Source organism: Sturnira hondurensis, unplaced genomic scaffold (genome assembly GCF_014824575.4).
Source record: "Sturnira hondurensis isolate 20B ecotype Veracruz unplaced genomic scaffold, ASM1482457v3 Scaffold0018525, whole genome shotgun sequence".
Lineage (NCBI taxonomy): Eukaryota > Metazoa > Chordata > Mammalia > Chiroptera > Phyllostomidae > Sturnira > Sturnira hondurensis.
In genome coordinates, this window is record NW_028091156.1 from 5,983,691 (window position 1) to 6,001,896 (window position 18,206).

The 18,206-nt window shown below is 41.5% G+C and overlaps 1 protein-coding gene across 1 annotated transcript in view; it reads right to left on the minus strand.

Annotated features, from left to right (window-relative positions):
• IARS2 (isoleucyl-tRNA synthetase 2, mitochondrial) overlaps positions 1-18,024 on the minus strand; it is a 32,544-nt gene extending 14,520 nt beyond the window's left edge. Inside the window, exons 1-12 of the mRNA XM_037069479.1 lie at positions 17,640-18,024; positions 16,017-16,139; positions 14,508-14,667; positions 13,327-13,475; positions 13,184-13,233; positions 12,994-13,103; positions 12,821-12,911; positions 12,392-12,507; positions 11,521-11,690; positions 10,709-10,799; positions 9,286-9,437; positions 7,083-7,243 (exon numbers count right to left, since the gene is read on the minus strand). Of these exons, the coding sequence (XP_036925374.1) occupies positions 7,083-7,243; positions 9,286-9,437; positions 10,709-10,799; positions 11,521-11,690; positions 12,392-12,507; positions 12,821-12,911; positions 12,994-13,103; positions 13,184-13,233; positions 13,327-13,475; positions 14,508-14,667; positions 16,017-16,139; positions 17,640-17,906 (1,640 nt within the window). The 5' untranslated portion in view covers positions 17,907-18,024. The remainder of the gene's footprint in view (positions 1-7,082; positions 7,244-9,285; positions 9,438-10,708; positions 10,800-11,520; positions 11,691-12,391; positions 12,508-12,820; positions 12,912-12,993; positions 13,104-13,183; positions 13,234-13,326; positions 13,476-14,507; positions 14,668-16,016; positions 16,140-17,639) is intronic.
• Positions 18,025-18,206: the final 182 nt, after the last annotated feature.

Genomic DNA, 18,206 nt, shown 5'->3' on the forward strand with positions numbered 1-18,206 from the left:
TTCGATTTCACAGTCCATCTTTGAGAAACATGCATGCCCGAAACTGGTTTTATCACACCAATGATCCCCTCTCAAAATCTTCCAGTGACCCGCTTGCAGCTCACAGGACTGAGTCTAATCCCACGCCCACGGAAGCAATGACACGCCAGAACTTCCCTTTGACAACAGATCACCAGGCTCTTATTCCGACCCTGCCACTTTTTATACGTATGACTGCCCACAAGGACTAAAACTTCCTGAAGTCCCTGTCACGAGTAATAAAATTCATTTATTCAAAAACGCTTGCTGAGCACCGGTACTGTCTTCGACAGTGACCTAGGCCCTGGAGAAAACAGCTAATATGGCAGGTGAGATCCCTGCCCTAATAAACCTACATTTCGGTGACCCTGCATCCTTCGCGTAGAATGACGGCAAACTGGATGTGCGTGTCCATGCAAAACAGCACAGTGCCGAACACACCACAGAAAGCCAATAAGTGCACACTGATGAATACTGAAACTGACCCTGTCTTGGGGAAGACACAGAGTTAGAAATTGTTTGAAAATTAAACTTGGGGGGAAATTTACACTAAATTCTCTCACAGGAACAACATGCTTTAAATTTATTATCACAGCTTTATGGGCTTTATGACTTCCTCTAGCGCTTTTCGCTGAACCGCAGTGCATTTCATGGCCAGGAGCCTGGACCCTGGACCCAGCTGGCGCCGTGCCCTGGTTCTACCACTTTCCACTTATGTGACGCTGGTGAAGGCACTTCACATTTCTGCACCTCCATTTGTAAAATGCAGATAAAATAGTATCATTAAGCCAGCTATTCTGGACATTAATCAAGCTTATACCTAAAATGCCTGAAAAAATGTCTGGTACCCATTAGTAAGAATTATATAAGCATTAGCTATTATTCAAATGAATTTTCTAAAGTAAATTTAGACAGTTAATTTTGTTAACCAATGACTAGCACGTATACCATAATAATATTTAATTAATTAAAATAGACACACTAAAGCCAACTTTTCTATTATCCTCCTTTCTACCACAGTCCACCAACGCAAGTAACTGAGGATTAACGCTGGGTCCACCAGAGTGGATGAAATGGAAAGATCGAGTACGTGAAAGCTCCAAGTTCTTAATCTGGATCTGCCGCTTACTAATCATGACTCTGCTGGGCAAATCATTTAACTTGTCGGGTCTGAGTATTCACTGATAGATGAAGTGATTGTTCAAAAAATTATAGGAAGCAAAACCAAATGGGTAATGTCAATTAAATATGTTCTACACACTGACATGTGAAAGACCTTACAATAGCAAAATACTGCTATGAAGCAGAATGAGCTACTAAGAGACTGAAAAGTATAATGCTACCAGCATCCATTGTGAAGAAATTATAAATAACAAGAGTGTTAAAATGGGCATAAGTCCATAGAGCTTGGAGGGTCACTCATTTTAGATGGCCTTTTAACCGTAAAGATTAACTTTTGTGATGAGACCATAAAAACTTCGTGCAATAACTATCTAATTACTACATGATGATATTTAGTTACTTATTATTATTTTATGCAGGTTGCACAGAACATTTTATCAGTTAAAAAAATATGAATACACTATAGTAAAGAATCTGAATAAACCTGACAAAAAGAAATACTAGCAAAGTACATTTATACATATAAAAGTACAGCAGACACAGTGTAGAAATGAGTTGCAATTTCAGGTAAAAAGTAAAATAAAATAGAAAACCAGTCTTGAATGTGTTGGCAATACACAGATTAAAAAGGAAAGCAAATGGTTCAAATTCCATCTTCATTTAGAAAATGAGGTAGAAATGTCAGGGACTGAGGTTATTTTCAGTCTAATCAACACGTACATGCACTCCACACAGTATACTTTCCAAAGCCCCGTTTCAGCGCGCCCTCACTGGATTCACAGAAGAACACTGAGCAGCTCTGTCTGTGGCTGTGGCAGTCATAAGCCCATGCAGGCGACACAGCCAAAGCCAGACCTTGACAGCCTGTCTCCTAAGTCATGGTCCAGTCAGCCTTGCAAACACTAGAAAGACAACCACCGTCTCTCAGGTTTGCTGAGCAAAGGCAGAAGGGCTCTTATCAGCCAGGCACAAGGAAGCTGTGGGCCCCGAGGTGGGGGCGAGGCCCCAGGAAGTCTCTGGAGACGTTTGTGTTGACACAACCCGAGTCCAAAGACCAGGCCCCACCTGCGACTCAGCAGACGCTGCTGGGACACACCAGACTCTGTTTCCGGGCTTCACTCTCGGTGAACCCTGGGAAAGCTGTGTAAAACATTTTAATCTTTAAAAAAAGAAAAAGCCTAATATTTTAGTAACTTCCAACTACAGATTCTTCCAGCTCCAGAATATGTGCAGGTACGTATTCATTTTAGAATCTCAAAGTCAACTCGAATGCAGAGTTCTTTTTGGTATCCCTAAAGAGCAGATAACTCAATGAAGATTTAATATTATATTTTAAGTAGTACTGAATTATACACAAGTATCTACTGAGTCTGTAAATAAATATACCAAATAAAAGTCCAAATTTGGGGGCTCACATGTCATTAAGAAATTGTAAAACCCTGCCACCTCTAGTCAAAATTAAATTTGTGTTTGAATGCCTACATTTTCTCGGTTGTATTTTGAGATCTTAGACAACTATATTACTTATTTATTTTTAAAGCAAAAGCAAATTATAGGTAATTCTGGAATCAGAGGATTAAAAACTGAACAAAATGTCTGATATGTAAGAATGCAAATTTCAAGGACAAAAACATCTTCCCATCCCAAACAAATCAAAATTTAAGTGGACAGAATTGGAATCACAAAGTGGAAACTTTCTCTTGACTTGTACTCCGGTGGTCTGAATGATCCTAAGAAAGTCTGGCACTGAATTTAAAAAATTTGCAATCAAAATAAACACACACGCACAATCTACAAACAACGTTTGCTGGATTGCAAAATAAAAATACATTTAACATTCAAACTAAATCTGGAAAGATAGTTTGGGAAAAGAAATACTAGCCACGCCTGCACAAGCACCCCAAAGACACTCATTAAAACTCTGCCGCAAAAACCTGGAAACAGCCAAATGCTGGATGAGGTAAGTTTATACGATTTCCACCAATAGGCAACTAAGTAACCAGTAAGTGCCGAACTACCGTTTTTAATGGCTGTGCATTCATTCTTCTGAAACTGACCTACGTGATCTCTTTTTATATCATCGTGCTCCTTAGTAAACAGCTACCCTGTATATTGTCTTTGTGCAAGACATGAATCCTCTCTCGTTTCCCTAGGGTGCTCAGATGTGCACGTTTTTATAACAAAATTGAGGTCATGCTTAAAAAATTTTAAAAACATTTTATAGGCGTTTCTTAGTGATAATAAATATTCTTCCAAAGAGCACAAGGAAGAAGTCAAAATCTATGTTTGAAAATTTAAGAATATCCCCAGTCTGTTAATATCCTGTACCTAATGCAGTTAGTTTATAACCCAAAGACCCGTGTATACTGCTGCTGACCAGAGTGGGTGAAACCGCTTATCAGTACATAACCTATATGCTTCCATTTCAATGCTGTATCTCATTAAGCAACGAGCCCATCATCATAAAACTTTGTACTTTATTCAAGGGCGTTATCTAAACACACGCAGGACGTGTCCCTAGGTTACTCAGCGAAAACCCCTGGGTGGTAGGAGCAGCTACAACACCAGCCAATCACCCTGCACTCTGATATCGAGCAGGCCCAAAGCTTATTTAGCTGTTCCTGGAGATGAAGCAGTGCTGCGATCATTGGGCAATGGATACACTGTTGCTGTCTCCCGCTGCTCCCTGAGTTTTTGTCTTCACAGGCAGAACGTGAGGACTCCACACTTCTCTTCTCCTGCAAGTTGCCAGACTGAGGTAAGAGGCTAACTGTTTCATACACATTTATGAAATTTCATTCTAGAACAACAGTGAAATGTGAGAAGGAAGCTATTTTTAACTTAATGCTATACTTATGTTTGAAAGGTAACAGGAAGCAATTGGGGAAAGACTTTTTTAATTTATTAAACATCATACTTTATTTTTCACCAAAAGATCATGAACATGAGCAAAAATCTGAGGTAGCTAAAGCTTACACTCAAATTAAACTAGAAATTTCCTGCCAGTTTCTAGGCAGTTTCTTATGATTTCCAGAAATGGGAGCTAAGTTCCCTAAATGCACGTTAACTATAGCATTAATATTGTTAAATTAATTATAATCATCTGAAATGGTGAAAGAAATTTAACAACTTCTTTTCCTTTCAAGGTAGCCAGTATTTCTCTATTTTATCTTTTTTTATGCTAAAATGCATTTATTTTGTCTGTATTACCTAGAAATAGATTTCTACCTAAATTATAACAGCATTAGATTACAGATTAAGAAAATGACCAATGACGTCAGAGACAGAAATGGAATTATTTGAGAAAATACAAATGTGAATATAAAGTACCGATGAGAACATTAATTCAAGCCAAAATTAAACATGAGTTTCCTATATGCCTGCTGTGAATTTATTTAGAGTATGAATGCATGAAGGCTTTCTTCTGTGAAATAAGTACACTTCAGAGATTATGCATGGACTTCCATCAAGAAAAGCTGAAGGAGTCTTGTGAGACATAATGGAGCTATCAAGTGTAACAGCAACTCCATGTGGACTGGGTACCAATTTCCAGTGGAGATGCTGTTACTTTTGATGGTTTCCAACTCGCTACAATATAAAGGCACATCCAAGAAGACAGAAAATCATGGTCACTGTGATTCTCATCCAAGTCGAGTCCCCTTGCTCATTCAACCTGCCACCTACGAATCTGGAGTGGCCTGCCTCCTCCTTCCGTCTCTCCCCACCCCCTGTGCGTCGGGGCCAGTCATGGACTAACAGATGGTGTATAGGAAAATGACCTATGAATTGACAGACTGTGGCTAAGTGTGTCTGTCACTTCTGTAGGCCAATATTCTGTATGCCTCTACTGCTTCCGGGTCAGAGACCTACTGAGGCCGTGCAAGCTGCACAGGGAAAGAATCTGCAACACAACCATGTAAATGTATCGACCACAAATAAAACACAAATGCTATCTAATGAATATTTGTTTGGAGTGTTTCTGATGAAGTTCACATTTATTTCACTCAGCTTACTAACCAATCAATCGATGCACCATTTTACTGCATGATCAAATAAACCAGTCTGCCCTACTTCATATAATCTACCCCAGTCAGGTCATGGAAGTTCCCTTAAGAACCTGTTCCATAAATACTGAAAAGAATGAGAAGCAATGACAGTGGCTTATAACCATTCCTGAAAAGAAAACACTCCAGTGTGGAATTTTAAACATTTGCATACATTTATCTCAACTTTAATTCCTAATAGAGGTAATAAGATATTATCAGTTTATATCTGATCAAGCTCTCAATTTAAAAAAAAACATAAGTAACAAATGAAGCCAAAGAGTCTTAGCTCCAAATATTAATAAAATTACAACTGTAATAAAATTACAGGAAAAAGCCTTACCACGACTTCCTGCTCTCTAGAATCTAGTGTCTTTCCCTAAAACACACTCTCACTCCTCATGCCTACTTAAAAGTTTAAATTCCCTAACGTCACACTCAGGGCTCACTCCAGTCTGCCCCAGCCAAACCCTCCCCATATTTGTTCCTGAAACGCCCCATGAACACTGCCGTCCACTACGGTTCCTGTATGTGCTACACTCTTGCCCCGCAGCCCCTCGGCTCCTGATGATCCCAGCATGTCCCCACACTTTCTGCCGAATCCTTAAGGCCCGGCTCAAGCGCCACATCCTCTGGGAGTGAAGCAAAGGGGCCGCTCTGTGGCTCTACGTTTACCCCAGGGTTAGCCTCCAGTTCCACCCTGGGCCATGATGGCTGGGGTGTCACAGCCCCAGTGACACATGTAGAAATGGCACGGTGCCTACTTCAGATGGACAAAAGCTTTCACACCTAACGTGGCCATGAGCAGTTAAAACAAATGCTTTAAACAACATTTTGAAAGACTGAAATACACATTTTCAAAAAAGTGCTACCTACAGAAACACTGTTAGTGTTGACAATGAAAGGAACCTTTTCACGAAGACGGTGACAAACCCCCACGCAGGGCCACTCAGCTCTGTGTCCGCAGTCCCCTGAGCTCCCAGGCACCCGAAGGCCTCTGCGCCCTCAGAAACCTCACCTGATGCTCAGAAAACGTGAACACATTTACTGGAACGGGCTCCAACATTTTACTCACCTCACAGAATAATTTAGTAATTCCAGTAACCAAATTAAATCCAAATTACTTAAAAAAAAAAAAGTAAAACCTACCCCCAAAAGGAGTGATTAACATTCCCCTTCCCACTTCTGTTGGCCACAGCACAGTACTGTAAGCCTCCCAAATTTGCCGGAAGGAAACTGAGCCAGGCTACCCTCTCATCCCAAGGTGGAGATGCGGGCAGCCTCGCACGCTGCCTCCCGGGGTCTCGTGTCTGGACTGGGAAACACCTTGTCACTGCACAAGCGTTTCTACTCTGAACTGTTTACTATGACCCTGTGTTACCTTTCCAAATTAAAAAAAAAAAAATTGGGAATGTAACCACTGAAATAAGTCCTTTTGTACCTTTAACTATATTATAGTTTCTTAAATTTGAAAGCACCGAAACAATTCCATGATGCCACATCCACTGAAAGGGAGGGTAGACTAAGTCAGAGAGCGACCCTACGTCATAAAGGAAAATTACACACCAGGATCCCCCCCAAAACACACTGCCCATCTTTGGATTCCCGACGGCTTCTTCCAGCACAATGCCAGGGCGCACAGGAACAACGAATTCTCATAGGAAAAAAGTCAGAGACCCTGCTTCTCTATGTACACAGTGAGAAACCATAGTTGTTAAAAGTGCGGTCGTGTGAAGGGGTATTTCTTTCTGAAATTTGCATTCCATCCTCCCCAAAAGATCATTATTTTAGAACATTTTATTCAACACATATCAGGAGCTCTCAATAATCCACTGTTTTTCCATTTCTGAAGAAAATGCAGCTCATTTTCGAACAGTGAATAATTTTAGGACGTCCTACCTGTTGATCAAGAATTCGTCTTTCGTCTTGTGATGGAACACGGGGATCGGAACCCCCCATGCTCTCTGCCTGGATATACACCAATATGGCCGCCGGTCCATCATGTCCACCATACTGTTCAGTGCTGACCCGGGAAAAAATTTCACCTTTTTTAGCAGTTCCTGCAATCGATTCACAAATCAAGTCCAGTGAGAGAAAGTGGAAGAAATTTTCTAGAACTGTCACTATGTATCCTAATACAGTTTTTTACTTTAGATATTTTTACTCATTCACGTGACCCCCCAAGACTCCCCCCATCAAAAAAAAAACAAAAACAAACAAACCTAAGCTAAAACACTACAGATTTCAGAGCAAATGAGGCAAAGTTAAAACGAGGCCACAAAGTCCTAGTAAAGAACATCAAGAGCTGACGTGACCTCTGGAGCATGTGATAAATGTTTATCCCAGTTTCCACGGACCCTAGATCAAAACTAGTAACAGCAGGTTTAGTAGAAGTATTATATTTCATTAAACTACAGATAAAATCAGTTCAAACTTGAATTCAACCATTTTTTAAAAGGCTTAAAATAAAGCTACTGTCATAAGTTGACAAGGACAGCCATGTGACCTAATTTACATAGAGTATGGTTCAAAAACATAAAAACACTTTCTCAAAATAACTTCCTCTTGACTTAACTATGTCTCGGGAACCCTCCCTCCTTCCATCCTGCAAGAGCTGCAAATTACTAGCATTTGATTTCATTTCATTTGTCGATTACCAAAAGACAGATTATGTAGAAAAAGTGTTTGGTGATAAGCTCCAAAAGGCCCAAAATACGTTAACTTCATTTTTTAAATCTTTCTATGCACGAATAAAAGCATCTTTATATTTTCAGTTTCACGTTCACAGTTTCCTCACTTACCTGAACTGCCCCCCACAGCCATTTGCAGCACCCCCTTCTGGCAGTGGCAGTATCTGCAACTCGATTTGATTAATACCTGGTCTAAAAATCCAAGAAATGGGAATACTGATAGATATTTGATTTTGTTAAAGAATAACTAATATTTTTTAAGGTGGTGAGAATGGCACTGGAATGATGTTTTAAAGAGTCTGTATCTTTTCAGACTCTCATGCTGAAATATTTAGGGAAGAAAGAATGCCTGAAATGTGCTTCGAAATAGTCCAAGGGGTAGGGAGTATAAAGTGACTGGGAGGGGGCGTGTAGGAAGAAACAAAATCGGCCCTAAGTTGATAATTATGGAACTTGGGTGAGAGAAACATGAATATAGCACTCTATTCTACTTCTGCAAAGAGTGACTGAAAATTGCATACAAAGACATCGTTTTAAAAACTTGGCTTCAGTATATTGCAGCTGATTGAGATCTTCTGCAACCAAAATCTGTACAGAGCTGGAAGGTACAGATTTTAACATTTACAAGTAAGGGCTTCGTAGGAAGTATATCAAAAAAACCAGTCCATGCCACACAGTCCACTGAATACAAACACAGAAAATGTACATTGCTCCGCATAGCTTCGCCAGGGGCCCCAGACTAACACACCAGCAGATGAACCAACGAAATACAGTAACATCTGGGATGCAAGCTGTAAACCAAAATGTCCAGTGTTCAGCCTGGTTAACAAATACATCTTTGAGCTCTTTCATTCAGGAGAATCAAGTTGTGTGTGAGAGACACACACACACATGTGATTGAATGAAAGAGCTCAAATACAAATTCATATCTACAACATCTGTTCTAAAGTACGAACACAACGCAACAACTTTTCAAATGGACCGAATTTCCATCTGAAGGGAGCAAAGGCTTTATGAGCATTTTATCGAACCCGGGAACCTGTCTTCAGGTTCCCCCATAACCACTTGTTCCATGGGGCAGGCCTTATTCTTCCTGCAGGGAGATGAGACACGAGGTTCTGAGAGGTCACACAACTTGCCAAATTCCCCTCTGTCCTAATTCTGTGCTACTTTCACCACACTGGGCAGGAAATCCGGGCACAGCCCCTGGCCCCTTTCAGCCTGGTTCTCCTCGTGTGGTTAACGAAGGAATGGAAATCTAACTAAGGTCCTTCCAGATCTGAAATTTGACAATTTTATGAACCCAAGAGCAGCGATTCCCTCTGCTCCCAACACCCTCCCTCAACTCCCATGCAGCCCTTTCTGTCTGAGACCTTGAAAACCCAGCCCATATGTTAAGGCGCCTTCCCTACCTTGGCCGTGGTCTTAAGGTCCGTGATATCGACAAACCACTGCTTGCTGGCACGAATAACCACTGGCTTCTTAGTCCTCCAGTCGTAGGGGTAACTGTGCACCAGTTTTTCCTCTTTCAACAAATTCTTTGAAGCCTGAAGCATCTTTATAACTTAAAAAGAATCAGTAATAGCTTGCATGAGACATCATTTTAAAGTGTTACAAAAACCCTAGCAACTCTCTAAACTCCCTAGGAGTTCTAACGCTGGACCAACAGGTGTCGGGAAGAGGGGCCACCCACCAGGGACCAGAGGCATGACCTGGGATTCTCCTGGCAGCAAATACAGGGACCAAAAGACCTTAATCAGAATCTAAGGTATGCCATTCCCTTCACTTCAAAGGAAAGATGAACAAGAGGCACTTAGAATTCTACATTTGACATTCAGAGTCCCAATCTTTCATACTTAGCCTGTTAAATGGTGCCCGTGTATTCCAGAAGAAACCAGGCAGAGTGAGTTAAGTTTTGTTCCCAAAACAGATATGCTCAAGTCCTAACTCCTAGTACACGTGAATGTGACCTTATTTGGAAATGGGGTCTTGGTAGATGTACTCAAGTTAAGGTGAAGTCTCATCGGATTCGAGTGAGCCCTAAACCCAATGGCTGGTATCCTCACAAGGGGAGAGGGTACACAGACACACGAAAGCAGAGAAGGATGTGTGACAAGGGAGGCGGAGACTGGAGGAACACAGAGTGGTTTACATCCAGGGGTTACCAGGAGCCCCCAGAAACTAAGAAGCAGCAAGGAAGGGTTCTTCATAGGGCTCTGGGAAGGAGCACAGCCCGCGACTCCTGACTTTGGACCTCTAGCCTCCATAACTGTGAGGGATTCCACTTGTTCAAAGCCCCTCACTTTATGGTTGCACGTTACAGCAGACCCGGGAGATGAATACACCAGGTCCAATTAGCCTCAGTTTTTAGTGTGGGCAAAGGAAGGTTTCATAGCACCTGGTCCCTAGACCCCGAATTCTGGAAAGGCAGAAAGGCAGCTTAAGACGCGAGGACCCCCAAGGTCAGAATACATAAACCATGCCGGCCAGGTCAGTGACTTAACAAAGGTCACTGGAGGAGTGGGAAGTGTCTGGCTCACCATCAACATCCGGCCCCAAGCCTGCCCCTTGCCTGCCCCAAAACTGAGACACTGCTGCGCACCTGTGGAGCCCTAACGTGACACCACCCCCTGCTCGCTGCCAGGACTTGCTCAAACACAGCAACGTCCAGGCCAGGGAGAAAACACTCCCCAACTCCATTTTAAACCACGTGGCAAAATAAGATCATTTTAGCCTTGGTTATGCTGCAAGTGCAAGATGCAAGCCGAGTCAAGGTGACTGCTGGCCACTTCTCAGAAAATGCAGATTTATGACATCAACACACAGAGTGCTCACCCGCATCTGTCCCCTCTTCGAGGACAGCCTTCCTCTGAAGTTCAGGGCCTGCAGCGTCTGTGAAAACTCCGTCTTCATCCACTAAACAATCCTACAATGTCATTGTGAACAATTAAAGTACCAAGACACTTTATCTTATGACAGTAATCTGGCAAGACAATATGTATAAAATAGCTCTTTCACTACACGGACAATTTGGGGACTTGCTCAGAGACTAGGAAATGTAAATTTATACAGTTACATGGCCGAAGGCAAGACATCTTATTAAGGCAGAGCCCTACAGTGTAGTAACAAAAATGCATACTAAAAATCACTTTTTAACTTGGTCTCTATTATTTTATGGATCTGTGGCAATGTACACACACAGTGATGACTTTGAGACTTGCCTTTCAATGGAAAACTAGCTAAGTAATTGATGTGTGTAAAACAAATTTAGATAGGACTGCTTAATTTAAAACCAAAACAAAATAAAAACATGTTCTTTTCAACTGGTAAAGCTCATAAAATCCACTTGCCATTTTTCAGGGACTGAAGTAACTTGTCTGTGTGACTTCGTATTTGAAAGAAAAAGCTGCCCCCACTTAATACATATTCTTCAGTTTTAACTTTGCACTCATTCTGTGTGAAGTCCAGGAAATCTTTCTCAATTAGTATGAATTAGTGAAGCTTTAGTGCATGGCACAAATCGCAGCATTTCACAATTAGGATAGCAAAAGTGATTGTTTACTATCCAAAGATAAAGGGGCTAGCTAGATTTATCACTTTCATTCTACAAAAGCAGCAACTGAAAAGGAAAAGAAGAGGACTGGTACCATGGACAGGTTGTGCTGGGAAGCCACACTGTAGTCTTCCATACCATGAGCAGGGGCCGTGTGAACCAGCCCCGTGCCTTTGGCCATGGTCACGTGATTTGCAGGTAAGAGAGGAGAGACTTTATCAGGAATTAAGGGGTGAGCACAAGCGCCATTTTCCAAATCAACACCTATGGGCAAAGAAAACCACAAGTAAGAATCACTGTTTAAACCTCTAACGGGCTTGTATCCGAACTGATGCATTCAGAGGGCTTCCCTACTAGGCAACTTTTCCATTTCAGGGTATCTCATTCATGTAGAAACTAATTTTTTGTTAATGTAAGAAACTCACAGATATATCATCCCTAAGGATCGAAGGTCATTCTGAACTTCCCTAGACTTCCATAGCTACACTTCACAACCAGTCCCACACGGTAGCCTACTAAGGGCACTTTTGTCTGAAGCAACACCTTTGAACTGATGTTCAAAATTTATTCGATTTCCTTAGTGAAATCAGATGCCAAAAATAAACATAGCTACTTCCTTCCTTGCTCTTTTGATTACCTAAGATAAAAAGAATTTCAGCAATTTAAATCTAGATATCTGTACCATCTACAACCTACCATCTACAACCTAAAATATCCAACACAATTATGTTGGATATTTGCCAGAAACTTTTTCTAATCTGTTGTGCCTTTGTCAACGCTCATATTTTTCTATACTCCAGTTATGTTTAATACATACTCTTCTTCTGTGGAATCACTGTAAAACACATTCTAGAGAGGCAGAGACCATGATCTGCTTTGATTCAGAACGAGCATGTTCAGCAAAATACTGAACTCAACCCTGCGTACTGATGATTACAGGGGTCAGAATACCTACAAATCTTCACCTGGAAATGTTGCAATAACCTCAAATGTTGTTTTCAAAGCAGAAGCCACAGGCGTTACTTTTTCTGCTGCTAGTACGTACAGCTGTCCAGATGTGGAACATTTAACAATGGCGTACCTGAAATAAAGTTTTAGGGTAAAATCACTAATAATGAGCAAAGAAAAGCCCCAGGTAACATCTACAGTGTTTTCTATCATTTCAGAAAAACCAGCTTCAATAACAAAAAGATAACTATTTTCAAAGGACTTCAATCCCTACATTTGTTTTCCCCAAAAGCTGAAATAAGACCTTAACATCTATAGCAGCATAGTTAGTGACCTTAACTCACTAACTTTTAGAAGGGTAATAAGGATAAAATACAAAATAGTGCTTAAGACGGAACAGCCCCTTTTCATGGATAAAACAAGAAAAAATGCAATACTATACCCACTTTTCATCTGGCATATAACAAACAGCCTGATTGGCCGGAATTGTCCAAGGCTGTGTGGTCCAGACTAGACAACTAACAGGAGCTGAACCATCTGTGAAAATAAAATTTCAAGTATGTGAGCAAGGGTCACAATTCCACAACTTGAATCAACTCGAGCAACAAATAAATTGTACCTATAAGAGATGCCAACTTAGGAGCAGGTTTCTCGAGAGGGAATTTGACATAGATTGAGCGACTGACGTGCTCAGGATTGTATTCCAGCTCTGCCTCAGCCAACGCAGTCCTAAGGTTTAAGGACATTAGACCTGAATATGTGGAAGCCTCACAAACCTTCTCCACTAATGAGCAAAACCACACAAATACCTTGATGAGGGAGACCAAAACACAGGTTTGTAAGATCGATAAATCAGGCCCTGTTAAAAAAAAACAACAAGAAAACAGATATAGGAAAGCTGGAATTTTGTAATACAATCTAACACATGTGAAAGAAAAAGATACTTAATCACCTTGTCATACATCTGATAGAAAATTCTCAACTGCTTGGCCTCGTATTTTCCATCAAACGTATAGTAGCAGTTGTTCCAATCAGCCATTACTCCCCAACGAATAAACGCTGATCTCTGTTTCTCGATCGCTGCTTGAGCAAATGATCTAGCTAAACAAAATAATAACAGGAAAAAGTGAAAACCAGTAAATTCAGATCTTTAAAAGGGGTTTAGCATGTATCTCTCTAAATGCAGGTATTGCACACAGTTTAGACTGTAAAATTTATTTAATAGGAAAGTTCGACATGTTCACACTTTAAAATTAACCAGAATTTAGACCTGGCTGGTGTAGCTAAGTGGATTGAGTGAGAGCCTGCGAACCACACCATCAAGATTTGATTCCCTGTCAGGGCACATGCCTGGGGGACAGGCCAGTTCCCAGCAGGGGACTCATGAGAGGCAACCATATTTCTCTCCTTCCCTTCCCCTCTAAATATAAATAAATAAAAATAAATTAATTAAATTAAATTAACCAGAATTTCAAAAGTTAAAATTGTTAGCATCTTCTCTATTTTCCAGATTTAGACAATGACCTTGCTTTTAGAAAAAAAATACACTGGAAAAATTATTCTTCAAATTTCTTCATTGAAAGAAAGATCAGAGAATATATTCATTATGCAAAAAAAAATTAATCAGTACACGTAGTCAGTGCCAATAAGTTTCGTAAGGAAGTAAAAAATCGTCACAGTGGCATCCTCATATACAATCATTTAACATGCACGAATACAAGATTCCTTACTGACCCCATCTACTGAAAAATCCAATAAGAGATTAATTTAAACTATATTTGTAGTTTAGAATTTACTTTTGTTTTATCACCTGAAATAGGTCAACAGCCCCAGGCAGGAAAATAAATAAAAACATTGACCAAAATAATAATTGCACAAAATATAACAACTAAAGAGTTAAAAAAATGTACTTGGAAATGCTAACAACTCTCTCCTTTAATCACTGACCATAAGTTCTCACAAAGGGCAATTTAAAAAAATTGGAATTTTCTCTGTCACAAAGTAGTTCCCAACAGATCTCATTATAACTACAAAAACCAAACAAAACAAAATACAACAGGTCTCTTTGATAAAATCCAGACATTTCCAAGGAACCAGTGTTTACAAATGCCATTTTCAAACAGAAGTACTTACCTCTCTCTCTAATTTCCACCGCTGAAAGATTCTGAGCTTTTCCACCAAGTTCTGACAGCACTTTTATTTCGATGGGTAACCCATGACAGTCCCAACCCGGCACAAAATGTACTTTGGAACCCCTCATCATATGGAATCGATTGGCTATATCTTTCAAGATCTGCAAAGGAAACACTAATCATCTTTCATATGTGAAGCAGGTACCACCAAATTTATGTTATATTATTAATATTTTAAAACACAGAGAAAGCCCAATTTTAAAAGGATTTATATAAAGTAACCTAGTAAATGTCCTAATTCGAGTTCTACATAAATATAAGAATTAACTGACATTTGAAGTTTTAAAATGCCTTAGCCTCCCCAAAGAAATGAAAGAATGTAAGATTTCAAAGTGGAAAACTCTGTGCCTCAAATTCCTAATTTGCTTGGCCTATGCAAATAAGCAGCCTATCCTACCCGTTTAAAAAGTAATTCTAATTGTCCAACCACTATGCTATACCTGGGACACACAAAATAATTCTGAGTGTAAACTGTATTATCCAATCGTCTCCCCTTCCTGCACTTCAGATGAGCCACAGTGGCCTCCTGAACCCCACCTCCAGGTCTTTGCACCTGACGCCTCTTACCCCAGTGAGCCCCGACGGCCCACTGCCTTGCTGAGGACTTCACACAAAAGCCACCTTGTCGGTGAGGGAGACATCCCACCTAAACCAAGTTCATAAAATTCTAGTTTGCACACCTGACCCCACCCCCAATTGTTCTTTCCTGTTTTCATTTTCCTTTATAGCATTTACCACTATTGTCTTCACAGTTTGGGCTGCTATAAGGTAACAGCATAGACTGGGTGGCTTACACAGCAGAAATTTATTTCTCACAGTTTAAGTCAGGGGAGTCCAAGATCAAGGCTCTGGCAGATCAGGTCTTGTGAGGTCTGCTACTGGGTTCAAAGTCCACTGTCTTCTCATTGTAATCTCATACAACATGAGGGGACAAGGGACCTCTCTGGGGTCTCTTCTGCTAAGGGCACTAATCCCACTGATGACCTAATCACCTCCCAAAGTCCCCATATCCAAATATCATCCCATTAGGGATTAGGTTTCAATATACAAATTTGGGAGAAGAAACAAATAGTCTGTAGCAACTCTAACATATTTTATTTATCTGATTATGTCTTCCCTGGCTAAAGTATAAGCTATAAAAGGTCAAGACTTATCTTTCCTTTGTTCACTGACATTAGCAATCTAGGACAACATCTGGCATATGGTAGGTGCTCAAAAATCACTTACTGGACAAAATGAAATTTAGTAATGTAAAATAACAAACTCAAAGCAAACACCAGCAACGTTATTTTTCATACAGCTCTGACACGGTTTATTGCTGCTTTCTATTAAGACCTTCACTTTATGTGTCAAGCTTACATAGTTGTCCTAGTATTAGAATACTCTTTCATAAAGTAAGTGTATGTAATAAAGATTTTTCCTTCAAGACTTATAAACTTAATTATATTACCTTATTTAAAGCATGTCCCATGTGAGGGTCACCATTTGCATAAGGAGGTCCATCATGAAGACAAAATTCTGTCTTTACTTTCCTTTCTCTTTGCCATGAATACAGTTCTGAAAATCCACATTTCTGTTTAAAAAGGGGGAGAATGTGTGAACATCGTATAAATACATACTCCTGACTCTTACCATAAGTAACAGCCAACAGTCGTTTCTTATCTCATTTCAGTGTACGCAACGGTAAACGCAAATGGTGACATTTCTGAAATGCACATGAGTATTTTTTAATTTTCATTGAGTTTATTGGGGTGATATTGTTAGTAAAATTATAGAGGTTTCAAGTGTACAATTCCGTAATACATCATCTGTACATTTCATCACGTGTTCAAAACCCAAAGTCAAGCCTCCCTCCATCACCATTTGTCCCCCAGTTCTTCCTCTTCTAACTCTCCAACCTCCCCCCTGTCCCTGTGACAATCACCACACTGTTGTCTGTGTCTATTAGGGTTTTTTGCTTTTATTTTCTAGGGGTTTTTTTGTTTTTGTTTTTGCTTAATCCCTTCCCCTCTTTCATCCAGCCTCCCAAACCCCTCCCCTCAGACAGCTGAGTACTCTTTTTGGAGAACCTTTCAATAGTCTCCCCCATAGACTTCGGATTAAATCTAAGCTCCGAACAGCACCCAGGATCATACAGAGGTTCAGTACCATTCAATTCTTGGACAGGCTTTCAGCAGCCCCACCACTCAGACCTGACCCCCTTGCTATCCTTTGATGTAAACACTTGCTACTCTCTAAATCGGAAACAACCCTCAGTGCAATCTGCTGTGTGACCTTGGCCTGTTTCTGCCTTTGAACAAATGTTAATATCCATTTGGTGTGAAGATGAAAGGAGAGAACATTTGAAACTGTCCCAGTTCCTGGCATACAGGTGGTACGGGATAAAACACTTAAAAATTCAGATGGCCAGAACAGATTGATGAGTCCAGAACTCAGATGACCGTCATATTTAAGGTCGGCATATTTACTTAACCGATATATCCTGGGTGTCAGGGATTTTTAAAACTCTAGAATTAGAAAAACTGACAAGTGAATCTCTGCCCTTAGAAAATCCAGTCTAATACGGTAGGCACATAGTCTAGGAAGGGGAGTCCTGCATAGGAGTCATCATTCCAGCTAGGGACGGACTAACACCACGAAGGTGAGCTTCCACTTGTCCTCGTAAACAAAATTTTATTGACATGTATACATATTAATTTACTTTTCACAAGTCCCTGGAAAAGTATCCCCTATTCGACCTGTTTTGCCTAAGCTAAAAATGGGACTTAAATTTACTAAGATGCTATCTGAGCATCTTAGTTTCCCCTTTATTGTTCTGCTCCTGAACCCGCTACCACTTAGGGGCTTACCTCCAGGATTCTTCACTTAAGTTTTCAGAGAGTAAAACCTGTGGCAAGGGGCTGGTTTCCACTCATCTGGTCACAACACCGGCCCCCCCGCCCCCCCGAAAAGGGGCCTGGAGCCTGCGGCCCTATCCCATCCCGCCCAGCGTGGCTCCGGGGACATCTCGTCTCCCTTACACCCGGCTGGGTCCGGCCTCCCCCCGGAGTGTGGCGCAGAGGCGGGGCCGCACCTGCTGGATCTCCAGCTCCAAGTCGGGCTGCTGGCGGCCCAGCAGTTTCATGGGGAAGTTGGTCTGGGGCAGTAGCACCGTCTCCCGATACCTGCCATTACTCGAGTTCTGCAGCTCGTTACTGGCCCCGGTGACTGATCGCACAAAAAGCCGCCTCGCTGTCCCCCGCCACCCGGGGCGACAGAGAAGGCAGGGCGGTCCCCAGAGACTCCGGGCGGCGGCCAGGGCCGCTGGGCCGGGGCCGCGAGGGCTCAGCCCCCAACGCATGGCGGGCCGACCCCAGCCCCCCCCTCGATCGCCGGGTCTTTGGCCCCCACCCGGACTCGAAGAAACGGGGACCGCAGATAAAAAAACTCCAGCAGAGTGGGAATGCGCACGCGTGCGGGGCACGGAAAAGCCAGAGCTCGACCGCCCGAGTCCCGGAGATAGGTCCGATCCGGGTCTTGGCTGCAGCCGCTGGGGGCTGGCTTGGCCCGAGGGGCGGGGCCAGGTGTGGAAGCCGCCCCTCGGTCAATCACAGCTCTGCCTCATATGTGTGTGTGTAAATACATAAATACATATACATTC